The sequence below is a fragment of the Caretta caretta genome, chromosome 4 (genome assembly GCF_965140235.1).
Source record: "Caretta caretta isolate rCarCar2 chromosome 4, rCarCar1.hap1, whole genome shotgun sequence".
Classification (NCBI taxonomy): Eukaryota; Metazoa; Chordata; order Testudines; family Cheloniidae; genus Caretta; species Caretta caretta.
Genome location: NC_134209.1, coordinates 147,370,110 through 147,386,778, shown reverse-complemented (window position 1 = coordinate 147,386,778; position 16,669 = coordinate 147,370,110). Strand labels below are relative to the sequence as shown.

Sequence of the window (16,669 nt, the reverse complement as noted above, 5' to 3'; positions counted from 1 at the left end):
AAATCATTGAAATTTCTTTATGTAGGGTTTTTTGCAGACTCAATAATACAAAAAATATACACTTGTCTCTATTCTTTACTGGACCCAAACTGATTAGAAACAAATAAGGTGCTTTGCATGTTTTTTGTTTTGTTGTTGTTTCTTTTGCTTTTTTGGTTGCTTGCTAGCCAGTAAGTCTGTTTCTGTGAAAAATGATATTTGTATGTTTGTTAATATCACTTTTCACAGCAGTAGATTTGCTAGCTGGCTGGAAGGCAGTATAAAATGATATGAACAAACATACAAATGTCACTTTTCACAACAGACTTAATTTGTCCCCTGGCTTGCCAGGGCTGAGTAAGCCCTGGATGGGAAGGTGGGTAGGGAGGCAGCAGAGGCTGGGGCGACAGATGTGGAGCTGGGGAGGCAGCAAAGGCCACGGGCGATGGGGGCTGATGGGGAAGGGTGGAGGGAGGCAGCAGGGGCCAGAAGCGATTGCGGGTCGGGGTGAGCCCAGGGCTGGCACATGCCACTGCATGGCTGGGGCCGAAGCCCCGTGGCCTGAGCCCAGGCCCGGTGCCCACTGCCACACAGCTGGGGGACGGAGCGTGTGGACGAAGCCTGGGTTCAGAGGACACAGCAGAGGCCAGGGGCAATTGGGGGGTGAGGGAATGTGAGCCCAGGGCTGGCAGTTGCTGCCATGTGGCTGGAGGTTGGAGCACGATCCTGAGGCCCCATGGCTGGAGCCCCAAACCTGCGGCCATGGAATGGAGCCCGACGCCATGCAGCCAAAGCCTGGGGCCAGAGCCTGCCACTCCAGGGCTGAAGCCTGAGTCCCACTCCTCCCGGGAAGGTGGCGAACTCATACTGGCTGCTTGCTCTTCTGGCATTTGTGGCTCCAGAAGGGGGCAGGTCCCAATCCCTGCTGGCAGATTGCCACTGCTTTGCGCCTCCCCCTTCCCCCCAGTCACCACCCAGGAGATTTGAGAAACGCTGCCCTACAGTGTTAGAAATGGTAAGCCTCTCTTAATCCCCCAACCATGCTACTGTAAACATATATAGTAGAGGGATCAGGAAGACCAGATTGTCTAGTGGCCAGAGCAGGGGAGTAGTGTTCAGAATTCTAGGTTTCATTCCCGGTTCTGCCATTCACTTGCTGTGTGACTTGGGGCAAATCATTTCACCTCCCTGTTCCCGTTTCTTCATCATGTAAAATGGTGATAACTGTTTTTCTCTCCGTACTTTTCTGTGGTAAATAACTAGTAAAGAGTCTTGAAATTCTCCAATGAAAAGAATACCTTGCACTTAGAGCTTTTTCATGATTATGTGCACGTTTCCACGCAAACACGCCTGTTGGTCTTAACTGTCCATTTTGTAGTAGGTTGTGGGGGGAGAGACTTTCTTGGAAATTGAGAGTGACGTATTCATGCTTTCTCCTGTGTAGCCTTCTGGATTTGTGCTGGAAATGGCCCAACTTGATTATCATACACATTGTAAGGAGAGTGATCACTTTAGATAAGCTATTACCAGCAGGAGAGTGGGGTGGGGGGAGAGAAAACCTTTTGTAGTGGTAAACACCCATTTTTTCATGGTTTGTATGTATAAGAACATCTTCTGTATTTTCCACAGTATGCATCTGATGAAGTGAGCTGTAGCTCATGAAAGCTTATGCTCAAATAAATTGGTTAGTCTCTAAGGTGTCACAAGTCCTCCTTTTCTTTTTGGCGAATACAGACTAACACGGCTGTTACTCTGAAACTTGTTAAAACATGTTCACTTTTGCATTTTAGTTTTTGCAAACAGTACCCTTTGGCCTTTATATGTTCAAGCTATGATGGCTTAAGCCTCCAGAGTATAGTTGTTAAATAAATAGCTTTAGAGAGCCTTTGTTACTGTACGGAATAATGTAGAGTATGATCAGCATTGGTTATGCAAAATGGCAGTTGTCACCTTTATTGAAAATGTATTTTAACTGTAAAGATCTCCAGCCAAAAAATGTTAGGTTTAATAAAACTAATTTTTAAATCACTCCTGTCAGTATGAAGATGAAGAAGCTGCAGAGGAATTTAAAATTGCCAGCTTCGTAGACATGGTTCGAGATTGTAGTCGAATCGGCATTCCTTACAGCTCCCAAGGTGGGTTAATACTGTATTACTTCACTGTTTTGGTGAATTCTTTGATCATTATTTGTCAGAATAGAAGTATGACATTATAACAAAAATAAGTTAAAATACCTCTGGAAGCTCCTTTTTATTGTAAGTGAGGCTGATAATACATTAAAATGAGATGGATAAATTATTACTTTATATTCGGTTTGGATTTCTTAGAATCTGAACCTTAATTTATTGAGGTTTTTATTTTCTCTTCAGAGAAAATAGTGTGTGTGCACTCTGCATAGTGAACGCTCATAGCCTGAGGCAAAGACATAATTTGCATGAAGGGAAAAGTGTTTGGCCAAGTACAGAAGTTCTCTGTTCTGACGGGGGCTGCAGATAAATACACTTTTGTATAAGGAAAGAATAAACTTTTTTTATTCAAGCTTCCTTTTTTAGAACAGAAAAAACTGGACTGCATGATTTCCTGTATGATCTGTTGCCAGACTTGCGCGCTGAACATTTTAATTTTATATTCCTTCATAAATGTGTTCAGGAATGGAAACAGGATACACTATGTGGTGCAAAAATACTGAAATGCACTTGCTCTGTAATGGTTGACTTTTTTTTTAAAAAAAGAGCAATATACTGTTCCAGAAAAATCTTTGAGCTATGCATTTACCGTAAGTCTGGCTTTCTGTTGACAGCTGGTAACCGCTGTTGATAGTTATGGTTGCGTTCCATATTCACCTCTAACTCTCCTTTATTTTGGTGCTCATAACTCAATTTCTTTTGTATGAACATTTTTCTTGCTTGGTCTTGACAAAAGGTGAAATTTATTTCACCCCCCACCCCCCCACATGCTATAAAAACTCCATGGCCCAACAACTACTTTTCTGCACATAAAAGCCAGGGCTGGTGTTGGGGGGTAGCAAGCAGGGCAATTGCCTGGGGCCCCATCCCACAGGAGGGCCCACAAAGCTAAGTTGCTCAGGCTTCGGCTTGAGCCCCACATGGCAGGGTTCAAGGCCCTGGGCTTCAGCCCTGCACAGCGGTGCTTCAGCTTTCTGCCATGGTCCCCAGAGAGTCTAACATTGGCTCTGCTTGGTGGACCCCCTGAAATTTGCTCACGGCCCTCCAGGTGGCCCTGGACCCCTAGTTGAGAACCGCTGACTTACGTTTCTGGTTTCCTTTGCTTATTTACACTTTGCTTCATAGGCCTAAAATTCTACAAAAACATTTCAATGTGAATATTCCTATTAAGTTGCGTGGGACTGCTCATGAGTGTAAAGTTAGCCATCTGCCGAAGGGTTTTGTGAGACTTGGACCTCAGTCTTTTTCATAAATTGTAAAGGACATACAGCATAGTCTAACTAGTGTTGTGGGAAAAAACATTAAACATTCTGGAAATTCTGTAATACTGAATATTGTTTCTCAACTTTACCAGGTTAACTCTACCATGTTAACTTTTTCATGCAATTAATTTTTAGTCCACCTTCCCTCCAACCCCCCAAAAGTATATTGGAATATTTTCCAAAAGTAGAATACTGCTGTACATAAACTATTTTGCTTCTTAATTACATATACAGTCTATATTGTCGATCTTACAGCTAGTTCTGTATTCTTCCTTTTGCATCGAAGATCAACAGATTGTTTTCTTTGACTTTCAGTTGAACTCTGCTTTTTTGTAACAAGCACAGTGAAATATTTAAACTACAATAAAAGCTGTGTTATCCGACCCTGTACCAACTGGAAAGCTCTATAAACCAGCATTTCTAATCTTCATAGAAAGTCTGGTTTATAGTCCGGTAGATGCAGGGCCAGCACACTCCCTACCTGGCTCCACATGGCTCCCTGGAAGCGGCGACATGTCCCTGCTGCTCCTAGAGATTTAGTGTGTGGGAGGAGTTGCGGGAGGGGGTGCAGGCTCTGGGATGGAGTTTGGGGCAGGGGGTTGGGGTGCAGAATGGGGCTTGGGGTGCCGGATCCGGGGGGCACTCACCTCTGGCAGCTCCCCACAAGTGGCGCCCTGTCCTGTCTGCTCCTAGGCAGAGGCGCGGCAGGTGGCTCTGTGAGCTGCGTACGCCCACAGGCGCTGCCTCCTGCAGCTCCCATTGGCTGTGGTTCCCAGCCAAGGGAAGCTGTGGAGCGCAAACTCCCTCCCTTTTAGTTAACTGACATTTTTCACTGACAGGCACCCCCCATTCCTCCAACAAGCCAGATGAAAAAGCTTTTGTTGTGTATATATAGAAAGAAATATTAGACCCTCAGAATAACTTTGGCACATTATAAGAAAGGTGAGATATATTAAACTGATGCTTTATTGTAGTAATTTAACTTTTTTTGTGAAATATTTGATTCCTGTAGGTCATCTACAGATATTTGATATGTTCATTGTAGAAAAGTGGCCAGTAGTGCAGGCCTTTGCACTGGAGGGGATCGGTGGCGATGGCTTCTTTACCATGAAATACGAGGTATGTACTAAGCAAGTACTTCAGTTTGTTATTGTTAAGGCTAAGATTTTGTCACGGATATTTTTAGTAAAAGTCAGGGACAGGTCACGGGCAGAAAAGTACAATTAATGGAAGTTGTGATCTGTCCATGACCTTTACTAAAAATATCCCTGACAAAATGGGGATCTGTGGGTCCCCACACCCCTGAAGCGGGCAGCTGCACAGGGACTAGGAACCGCCTGCAGTTCAAAGTTATCCTCATTAGAATATTTAAAAACATTTTTAATACTTAAAGTAGTTATTCTGTTCTTTTTCGAAAGCAACTCAGACTTTTAATCAATATTTCACAAACTATTTACAGATTAATAATCACATCTCTTAATATTTTGTGAGGTTTCAGAGTAACAGCCGTGTTAGTCTGTATCCGCAAAAAGAAAAGGAGTACTTGTGGCACCTTAGAGACTAACCAATTTATTTGAGCATGAGCTTTCGTGAGCTACAGCTCACTTCATCAGATGTGATGATACAATGGTGGCACATGTTCACAATGCTATTATGCACAGAACTCTGTTAATGCACTTACCTGTAAATGACAAATTAATGGAAACCATGTCTTAGAAGGCAATCTGTTGCCATATTCAATGAAGAGAGCAATTGAAATGACTAGATTAAGCAGTCATATAAGAAACTTTCAATGTTGCGTTTTGAAAAACTCTGAAATATTTCAAAATCTAGAAAGCATTTAAAATGTCAGTGTCTCTTTGAATATTTTTGAATTATTATAGCTCCATATGTATGTTTACCTATGGAGGAAAACGTTTTAATCAGCGTTAGTGCCAGTTAACTTATAACTTGCTTTAGCTTGGTACTGTCTGCCTTTCTGACAATTCACTCATAATAAGGAGTTGCCTTTTCTGCAGTTCTAGCCATTTGGAATTGCTTTCTTGTATTGCTCTACCGTATTGACTCTCAATCTTTTTTTTAAATCTTAACTGCAAATTTGTCTCTTCCCCTTGGCTATACTTGTTAATGTCTCTCTTCTCTGCTCTTAATTAACTCAATTATATTTAACTCTGAAAAAAGCCTTTTAGGATACAGTTTGTATGAAAGAAGCACATAAGACCTAAATATCTGTTACATGCTATCACTTAATGTGAAGGAGATGAATCTTCTAGGTTGGGTTATCCAGAATTTTTAAATCTTATCCAGTCTTGAATCTGAAACGCTTATGCCATTGGTTGAGTGTTTCAGATTCATACAAACTGTTGAAGCAGGCTGGAGGTCAGACTTGCAAAACAGCTCGGCACCCAGCAGCTAATAAAGTGCTTGAGTGCTGCATAAATCTGTGCATGTCACACTACCTACAGTATTTTCACAGTAAAAAGGTATATATTAAAATGTTTTGCAGTTAATGGATGTTAGCATGGATCTGTGGAAAACATACAGCAAAATGGATCCTGTTTCCCTGGAGGACTTGCTTTTTGAGGTAATGCAGCTGAAATTTTTTGAACTAACTCATGACCAGTCTTTGACAAAAAGTGTCCATTTACGTTGGTGTCTAACAAAAATACTGGTTTGACTACATCAGCTAAAGTGTGGACTCCCCATACTGTGAGGGTGTTGCAGTGTTTTCTTTGGAAGTTTTGTAACTTCCGTGGAATTAAAGACACTGTGTTCTTTACCTTATCAAGCCTATAGAGAGAATTCCCACAATAGCGTGAGTTGACTATATTCTTTGCAGGTCACAACACTATATTCTATGTATGTTCTTGACACCAATCCTTCAGTGCATATTAAAAGAATAGTGTGTGGCAGCAAAAACATTGTGTTACAAAAGAACAACAATTTTCTTATCATTATCCTAATTGATCCATATTGATTCATACCTACTTAATAGTTTAAAAACAGATCAACAGTGACACATAGTGGCCACAGGCAATTTTTATAATACATTTGTTTGCATTTCCCAGTGAGCTTGTTTTCTAATGAGGTGGTCTGATTTTAAATGCCTAAAACAATTTGAAGTTGGTGGAATATATGCTTCTAGAATAGTAATGCCTTTGATAGTTAAAGTTTAGTTGACATGAACATCAATTTGAGAGGCTTAGTATTGCCTCTGCTAAATCCAATTTGCATGCAATTTGAGAGGGATTATGTATATATTTTTTAATTGTTCTGTCTAATCTTCTCCTGTTTTAATGCGGTTTACCTAAAACTGAAATTAGTCTCGGACTCTCAGGCCGTTGAAACACTTTTTTTTTTTTTTTTTTGGTTGGTCTCGATGGTTATCTCCACAATCATAAATGTGGACAGGATACTCAGGATTAATTGTAGCTAAGTTTGTGTTTTATATGGAGTTTACAAGTTTACATTTGTGCATTTTTAGAAATTGGTGCGCTGTTAAAAATTACCATATTGGCAGTTTAATTATGTCATGCATAGAACAGAAACAGCAAACGTAGAGACATTAGTAATTTCCCTATGTTTCTCAGGCAGCATCCTCTACGACAATGAAGCCTGACCACTTGTAGGGTTGAGAGTGTACAGTAATTCTTACATACTCAGTTCTCGTCGTCTTGGTTTATTGTTGCTCTTGACACCAGAGTGTGAGGTATTAGCTGAGTTTTTGTTTTGTCATGTGGGTACCTCTCATTTAAAGGGTGTGTGGTTTGCTGGTTTGATGTTTGTGGTAGCACTTGGGGAATCCAGAGATCAGGGTTCCATTGTGCTAGACCCATGTAAAAACACAAGAAAGAGATGGTCTGTGGCCCAAAGTGCTTAAAATCTCATTAACCAAGTAGTTGGACTGAGACAATCTCACTTCACATGTCATTAGACACACACCCACACCCCCGCATTTCAAACTCTTGTTGTGAGGCTGCTGATTCTTTTTTAATATATAGAAGATGCAGGGTGGGATTTTCAGAAGTGCTCGGACTTTGCCTGACTCTGCTTCCATTGAAGTCAATAGTGAAAATTCAGCTGACTTCAGTGGGAACAGAGTTTGGTCCAAATGGTGAGTTTTTGGAAATTCCTGCCTCTGTTTCTTTTAACTCTAAGAAAACTTTGATGCAAGAAGTCTGACAACTCTGCTTGGTATTAAAACAATGAATTATGACGTAAAGCATGTGGCATACCATCTTGTCCTGAATAAATTAATGAAAGTACTTCTCAATTATGCTATTTTAGAAAGCTAAAATACCTTATGTGAAAACTTTTGGTCTTGCTCATTCTTGCTGAACAGAGGTTTTCTTGCAGCTTATGGCTTCAATGTGTAGAATTCAAGAATATCAGTCTGTAGTCATAAATAAACAATTTTGTTAAGACATTAAATGGCCACATTAAAGTGTGTGTAAGACTAAATGTTACTACTCTGTCTAATTTGTATGGTTTTCTATTGTTAGCACTGCATTAATGAAGCTGTAATTATTGTCTTGTGCATAGCCTGTTGCTAAATTTATAATGTGGACATAAAAATATAATTTTGACTCATACCATTTTAAAAAAGAGCACACAGTCTAAACCTCCTCACTTCAATAATCCTTCCTCTCCCACCCACCCCCATGCCCCTATATCTCCTAGGTTAATACCTAGGAAAACTATGGAAGCCGTTCCACATAATACATATTGTGCAATAATTTTAGATCCCACACTAAACTTTGTTATAATTCTGATACACTATATACTCATCCCAAATAGCTGCTTCATCAGCATGGTAAAATTTTGTTTTTCCTCTATTCTTTTTCTGATGCTTTAATTTCATTCTTAACTCTCACTGCCTTAACTTGTAAAAAGTCCTGTTCATTTGTATGCTGATTCATTTCCGTTCTGTATCTGACACCTAGCATACTTGGTATACATATTTGCTGTCTCCAGCCATGTTGTTTAGGGATAGAGGGGTGAAGACACATGGGGCAGACTTTATCTTGAATAATTATAATAATTTCTAGTTATAAGAAGTCACTTTTTCCCCTCCTTCTCTCCATGCATAGTTACTGTCTTTGTTTGATATTAAAAGTACAAATCCGTATTGAAGCAATGTACAGAATACATTTTTAAAATATATTAGGCAGTACTTCATTTTTGATCCTGTTCATATTTACATGTTTGTCTCTTCAGTTTTTGAGTGAGTATCTCTTCAAATAGCTTTTACCCAGTAATCTGAAAACTCAGTTTGGCACTATAAGGAGGGTAGAAAGTTGGCTAGATTGTCGGGCTCAACGGGTAGTGATCAATGGCTCCATGTCTAGTTGGCAGCTGGTGGCAAGTGGAGTGCCCCAGGGGGTCAGTCCTGGGGCCGGTTTTGTTCAATATCTTCATAAACGATCTGGAGGATGGTGTGGATTGCACTCTCAGCAAATTTGCGGATGATACTAAACTGGGAGGAGTGGTAGATACGCTGGAGGGCAGGGATAGGATACAGAGGGACCTAGACAAATTGGAGGATTGGGCCAAAAGAAATCGGATGAGGTTCAATAAGGATAAGTGCAGGGACCTGCACTTAGGACGGAAGAACCCAATGCACAGCTACAGACTAGGGACCGAATGGCTCGGCAGCAGTTCTGCGGAAAAGGACCTCGGGGTGACAGTGGACGAGAAGCTGGATATGAGTCTGCAGTGTGCCCTTTTTGCCAAGAAGGCCAATGGCATTTTGGGATGTATAAGTAGGGGCATAGCGAGCAGATCAAGGGACGTGATCGTCCCCCTCTATTCGACATTGGTGAGGCCTCATCTGAAGTACTGTGTCCAGTTTTGGGCCCCACACTACAAGAAGGATGTGGATAAATTGGAGAGAGTCCAGCGAAGGGCAACAAAAATGATTAGGGGTCTGGAACACATGAGTTATGAGAAAAGAAAAGGAGTACTTGTGGCACCTTAGAGACTAACCAATTTATTTGAGCATGAGCTTTCGTGAGCTACAGCTCACTTCATCAGATGTTTACCGTGGAAACTGCAGCAGACTTTATATACACACAGAAATCATGAAACAATACCTCCTCCCACCCCACTGTCCTGCTGGTAATAGCTTATCTAAAGTGATCAACAGGTGGGCCATTTCCAGCACAAATCCAGGTTTTCTCACCCTCCACCCCCCCACACAAATTCACTCTCCTGCTGGTGCTAGCCCATCCAAAGTGACAACTCTTTACATAATCAAGTCGGGCTATTTCCTGCATAGATCAAGGTTTTCTCACATCCCCCCCACCCCCATACACACACAAACTCACTCTCCTGCTGGTAATAGCTCATCTAAACTGACCACTCTCCAGGTTTAAATCCAAGTTAAACCAGAACATCTGGGGGGGGGGGGGGGGTAGGAAAAAACAAGAGGAAACAGGCTACCTTGCATAATGACTTAGCCACTCCCAGTCTCTATTTAAGCCTAAATTAATAGTATCCAATTTGCAAATGAATTCCAATTCAGCAGTTTCTCGCTGGAGTCTGGATTTGAAGTTTTTTTGTTTTAAGATAGCGACCTTCATGTCTGTGATTGCGTGACCAGAGAGATTGAAGTGTTCTCCGACTGGTTTATGAATGTTATAATTCTTGACATCTGATTTGTGTCCATTTATTCTTTTACGTAGAGACTGTCCAGTTTGACCAATGTACATGGCAGAGGGGCATTGCTGGCACATGATGGCATATATCACATTGGTGGATGTGCAGGTGAACGAGCCTCTGATGGTGTGGCTGATGTTATTAGGCCCTGTGATGGTGTCCCCTGAATAGATATGTGGGCACAATTGGCACCTTCAGCCCCCAACTAAAACCCCTCCAACGCATTATTAAGGATCTACAACCTATCCTAAAGGATGACCCAACACTCTCACAAGTCTTGGGAGACAGGCCAGTCCTTGCCTACAGACAGCCCCGCAACCTGAAGCAAATACTCACCAACAACCACATACCACACAACAGAACCACTAACCCAGGAACTTATCCTTGCAACAAAGCCCGTTGCCAATTGTGCCCACATATCTATTCAGGGGACACCATCACAGGGCCTAATAACATCAGCCACACCATCAGAGGCTCGTTCACCTGCACATCCACCAATGTGATATATGCCATCATGTGCCAGCAATGCCCCTCTGCCATGTACATTGGTCAAACTGGACAGTCTCTATGTAAAAGAATAAATGGACACAAATCAGATGTCAAGAATTATAACATTCATAAACCAGTCGGAGAACACTTCAATCTCTCTGGTCACGCAATCACAGACATGAAGGTCGCTATCTTAAAACAAAAAAACTTCAAATCCAGACTCCAGCGAGAAACTGCTGAATTGGAATTCATTTGCAAATTGGATACTATTAATTTAGGCTTAAATAGAGACTGGGAGTGGCTAAGTCATTATGCAAGGTAGCCTGTTTCCTCTTGTTTTTTCCTACCCCCCCCCCCCCCCAGATGTTCTGGTTTAACTTGGATTTAAACCTGGAGAGTGGTCAGTTTAGATGAGCTATTACCAGCAGGAGAGTGAGTTTGTGTGTGTATGGGGGTGGGGGGGATGTGAGAAAACCTTGATCTATGCAGGAAATAGCCCGACTTGATTATGTAAAGAGTTGTCACTTTGGATGGGCTAGCACCAGCAGGAGAGTGAATTTGTGTGGGGGGGTGGAGGGTGAGAAAACCTGGATTTGTGCTGGAAATGGCCCACCTGTTGATCACTTTAGATAAGCTATTACCAGCAGGACAGTGGGGTGGGAGGAGGTATTGTTTCATGATTTCTGTGTGTATATAAAGTCTGCTGCAGTTTCCACGGTAAACATCTGATGAAGTGAGCTGTAGCTCACGAAAGCTCATGCTCAAATAAATTGGTTAGTCTCTAAGGTGCCACAAGTACTCCTTTTCTTTTTGCGAATACAGACTAACACGGCTGTTCCTCTGATACCTATGAGTTATGAGGAGAGGCTGAGGGAACTGGGATTGTTTAGTTTGCAGAAGAGAAGAATGAGGGGGGATTTGATAGCTGCTTTCAACTACCTGAGAGGTGGTTCCAGAGAGGATGGTTCTAGACTATTCTCAGTGGTAGAAGAGGACAGGACAAGGAGTAATGGTCTCAAGTTGCAGTGGGGGAGGTTTAGGTTGGATATTAGGAAAACCTTTTTCACTAGGAGGTTGGTGAAACACTGGAATGCGTTACCTAGGGAGGTGGTAGAATCTCCTTCCTTAGAAGTTTTTAAGGTCAGGCTTGACAAAGCCCTGGCTGGGATGATTTAATTGGGGATTGGTCCTGCTTTGAGCAGGGGATTGGAGTAGATGACCTTCTGAGGTCCCTTCCAACCCTGATATTCTATGATTCTCAAAATAAATGGCTTAATTTTTAGACTGAAATTACGTATTGGATGGAAGATTATTTTTTCCAATGAAAGTTGAATTTTCCAGTTTTATATTAAGCTTTGAGTGACTAAACTAAATTTCAAGATCTAACGTGGTCATAAAAGTGGTCTAAAGTGGTCATAAAACAAGATTTTATGTAATTGGACTGTTAACAAAAGTGGTGTAGCACAGTTGATTTCATCGTTTAACATCTGTGATTTACTGCCCTGCTGACATGACATTAGCTGAACAGAACAACATGTATTGCTTCTTTCCCTCCTCAGGATTTAATGACTTTCGAACACCAATGGATCAGCTTTTTTGCTAATTTCGACACTGAAATTCCTTTCATCCTCGAGCTGTCAGAATCTCAGGCGGGAGAGGTATGTTTACTTGATTAAACCCTTTGAAATGCGAATGTCACTAATGCTGATTCATTATTACCACCTTGCCGTTATATTTCATAGGTTTTGTTTTCTTCCGTTCCCCTCTTTCTTTTTCATCTTTATGGTTATGAGCAAACTTGTCTGTTGCGGCGTGTAAGCTTATGAATATTCTTCTTTCCTAAATTGTACAGTTCAGGCTATGATTCCTATTGGTTTAACATGACAGTACAGTATAATACAAATGTTTCATCTGTGTAGAATGGCAATTTAACTTTTCAGCTAAACTCAGTGTTGAGTTTTGCACTGATAATGGACCTTATTTGTATGGCATGTCTGTCTAATAGATTCAAATTTATGTATGCATTTCATTTCAGTTTGGTGGTAGGAATTCATATAAAGCAACAAACAAGAAAAGCTGGGACTGCAAATTTCAGACCAGTTTTAACATAATCCACGATATGACTTAAGTGTGAAATATGGAGGTGCTGCTCATGCATTCCACCACTGTGACCTGTTACTGGTTCCAGTTGAGTTTAATAATCGTTTACATATCTTACATATTACATACATAATAATAAGTTTACATATCTTATGTAATCAAGATATGTGACTTCTTGTTCGTTTTTTTAAATGGTGTGTACTGTAGTTCATTTTTTAGTGCTTGTCTACACTATGGGTGCTGCAGTGGCCCAGCTCTGGTGCTGTAGCTATGCCACTCTAGTGCCATAGTGTAGATACTTCCTACAGCAACGGAACACGTGTTTTCATCATTGTAGGTAATGCACCTTCCCAAGCTGTGATAGCTAGATCTGTGGAAGCACTATTCTGTCAACCTAATCGCATTTAATTGGGGGTTAGGTTGTCATAGTTACAGTGCTCAGGGGTGTGAGTTTTTCACACCCTTGAGCAAGGTAGCTATGTTGATCTGTCAGCCAGGCCTTAGTGATAGCATTAGCATCTCTCATTTAAACCTGGCAGTCTTTCTGTGTTTCTTTTTACCGTTGGAGTAGCAAGGTTGTTGTTTTTTAATTTTTGTAGCCATTCAGAAGTTACTTCAGTCATGGAATGATTTCAAGCCATATAACAGACAACAGGTAATGTCATTTATCTTATTCCTGTGAAGATGTATGTCATATATATCAATCAGTGTACTATATTTATATAATGTTACTTTGTATCTGATGCATTAAGACCTCTTGTAATGTCATTTGGGACCATGAATACAGCTTAACTCCATATCAATCCTAAATAGGATATGATATATTATCTTTAGCTATAAAATATATTTTTAGTAATACCACTTATGTACGGCCTCTTCTCCTGAAGGATCCCCAAACTCTTTGTAAATTGACAGGTTTCAGAGTAGCAGCCGTGTTAGTCTGTATCCGCAAAAAGAACGGGAGTACTTGTGGCACCTTAGAGACTAACAAAGTTATTTGAGCATAAGCTTTTGTGGGCTACAACCCACTTCATCGGCTGCATAGAATGGTAATATATACTAAGAAGATATAGACACACAGAGAACATGAAAAGGTGGAATAAGAGGCTTTATATATATATAAAATAGCTTCTTACTATATGTTCCATTCTATGCAGCCGATGAGGTGTAGCCCATGAAAATTTATGCTCAGATAAATTTGTTAGTCTCTAAGGTGCCACAAGTACTCCTGTTCTTTGTAAATTGTCATCCATGTGACTGTATTGTGTACAGAACAAGCATTCAGGTTTCTAATTACCCACTTTGACTATTCTGTGTTATTCAGGATCTTATACTATTTCATTACCATGCCACCTGAGCATCGTGTGTGCAGAATGGCCAAGTTAGAACATTTGGCCCCATATTTTCATAATAGTCCTAAAAAAAAAAAAAGTTTGAGTGACACATTTGTCAATCATTTACAAAACCCAAACACTTAAAAGCAAGGAAATAAGTAGATAAGAAAAATCCAAAACTTACACTAGCCACATAAGAATAATTTAAGGATAAAATAATGCTTATTTCATCCCAGCATGAAAGCATTAATTCTGTCACAGCAATCTCTCTATATGACACTTAAGAAAAAGAAATATTATGGAAGTAGAAACTTATAAATGTGCAAATTAATGACACAGACTGAACCTTACTTTACATGTAAAATCTAGATACCTGTCTAATAATATTTTGTGCTTGTGACTGGGATCCCAGGGGAGCCAACTGTGGTCATTCAATTAGGGTGAACTGCAGAGAATGGAGCAGACAATCCCCAAAGCTGGTGGATATTCCAATACTTAGATTTGCCAAGCCAGCACAAAGCACCCTCTATAATACCTCACTGGTTACCCAGAAGCCAACAACACGGTTCCCTTAAAGTAACCCAGCCTCAGGCCTCCACCCAGACACCCAAGTCAAATATGATGAGGATTACTGAAAATCTTATTGATCGTATAGAAAAGTTCTACACTTCCAAAGGATTGCACACATTACCTCCCAGGTTAATGAATATTTCAGATCTTACCCAAATACACGCTTACATCCAATTCTTATAAACTAAACTAAAATTTATTAAAAAAGAAAAGAGAGTATGTTGGTTAAAAGATCAGTGTACGTACAGACTTGAGTACAATTCTTGAGATTCAGATTCACAGCAGAGATGGTGAGCTTTGGATAGGTTACAGTCCAATGTTTATATTCAGGGTAGTCCGGTCAGGACTGGGATCTCAGTCCTTATGGCTTAGGCTTTCCCTACATGAAGCCTCAAGCAGATCTGAGATAAAAAGGATTGGGACCCCAGGGTCTTTTATACCATTTTCTAGCAGCCACTTGACCATACAGTCCTGGGTGAACAATGGTTTTTTGATGTAACCTTCTGTTTCCCAAACCTCACCGGTGATTAACATGAGATAATTTATCCATTAGGCAGTCTGTCACAACTTTAAAGAACATACAGACAATGCCATCATTGCATTCAAGATTAATCTAAATGTTAATATTCCCTTTTGATCTCTGAATCAATAGCTATAGGTACTGTCTGTTTACATAGCTAATTATTAGACAAGATAGAAGTAAACACACACAATTAGTATCACCTCTAATTCTCTAACAATACAGGTTTGCACTTCAAAGTTCTAGCCTATCTAGCAGGGAATGGCCCTAATTACCAGTCACATAATTTCTAACATGTCTTTAATGGTTGGCTTTGGGTCATTTAGCCTGTAAGCTGCTTAATCCTTTCTGGTCATATGTCACATTTCGTTTAAGATTTATTGCAATTATATCACAGTGGTAGCCACAATGATTTACATGGTCCTATTTTAATTAGATAACGTCACAGTGCTCTTGGAATATTTCTTAGTCACTGCATCTCAAAGCACATTAAAATGGTAAAGATTGTTAGTCTGATAATACTGTTGGCCTAAGTACAGAGATTCAAAGCAGCTTGTATCCAAAAAACAACATTTTAATGGATAAGCTAGAAGTCTGACACATCAGATGAAGGGTACATTTGTGATATCCCCAGGGCCCAGCTACTCTATCCTTGCTGGATCCTTGTGAAAATAAATATTTGTAGCCTTGAACAAACATTAGGGGAATATACAGAATAGCCTTAGTAAAGGGGTTAACCAGCTCAATAATTGGTAAATACCAAGGTAAGAATCCTAACCAAACACACAATGTGTAGGCACTCCCTTAGAGTTGGTTTCTCACTTATAGCGAATGAACTTGTGCACATTCTCTAGGCTGGGGATCGTCTTGGTGGGATATGCAGGAGGAGATGTCACTTCATCAGCTCCCGAAGTTTCCTTTCACTTTGGAAAAGTAACACTGGCTAATCTGGAGTTTGAAGTTGAAAATAGTCTGTCATATCTTTCCCTCCTCTGTTTCCTTGTTTGTGTCTAGTTTTCAAATAACGTCAATAGTTGATAGATTTTTACCATTCCTCCCCTTGAAAACCACTTTTTTCACAAACTTATGTTAAAATTTGTTTGAAAGTCTGACATAATGTGGTTTGTGTGTTAAATTGAGATACAAAGAAACATTAGATACCTCAAAATATAAAAGCACTGTTTTAGTCTTTTATCACAAAGTATTTAACTCACTCAATTTTCAGAATACGTTTTACTTAATGACATGTAACTCCAAGTATTTGAAAAAGGAAGGTTTTTTCTGGTGGAGAGTTAGAGATAGATTTGATTATCTTCATAATGGAATTGTGGTTGTCACCTGTCACTTATTCACTTGTTAAGCATGTACTTACTGATCTCAGGAGAACTCTCGTCATCCTTTTGTTCCAAAAGCAGAGCATTTTATGCTTGAGCTAAGGAAAGATCTCAGTTAGCTGTCATCTAAAGAACTATCCTTTGGTTCTTCCTTACCTGCTGCTAACCAATGGACTTCAAGGTACCCTCTCACATAGTGTCAGGGCTTTCCATAGTGTTTAATCTCTTTGAAACACGT

At 40.3% G+C, this 16,669-nt stretch overlaps 1 protein-coding gene across 2 annotated transcripts in view; it reads left to right on the top strand.

Annotated features, from left to right (window-relative positions):
- DNAAF9 (dynein axonemal assembly factor 9) overlaps nt 1-16,669 on the top strand; it is a 138,257-nt gene that overhangs the window by 43,311 nt on the left and 78,277 nt on the right. For both annotated transcript variants that reach the window (XM_075128148.1, XM_048846391.2), the window contains exons 5-9: nt 2,018-2,114; nt 4,440-4,546; nt 5,934-6,011; nt 12,133-12,231; nt 13,273-13,328. In XM_075128148.1, the coding sequence (XP_074984249.1) occupies nt 2,018-2,114; nt 4,440-4,546; nt 5,934-6,011; nt 12,133-12,231; nt 13,273-13,328 (437 nt within the window). The remainder of the gene's footprint in view (nt 1-2,017; nt 2,115-4,439; nt 4,547-5,933; nt 6,012-12,132; nt 12,232-13,272; nt 13,329-16,669) is intronic.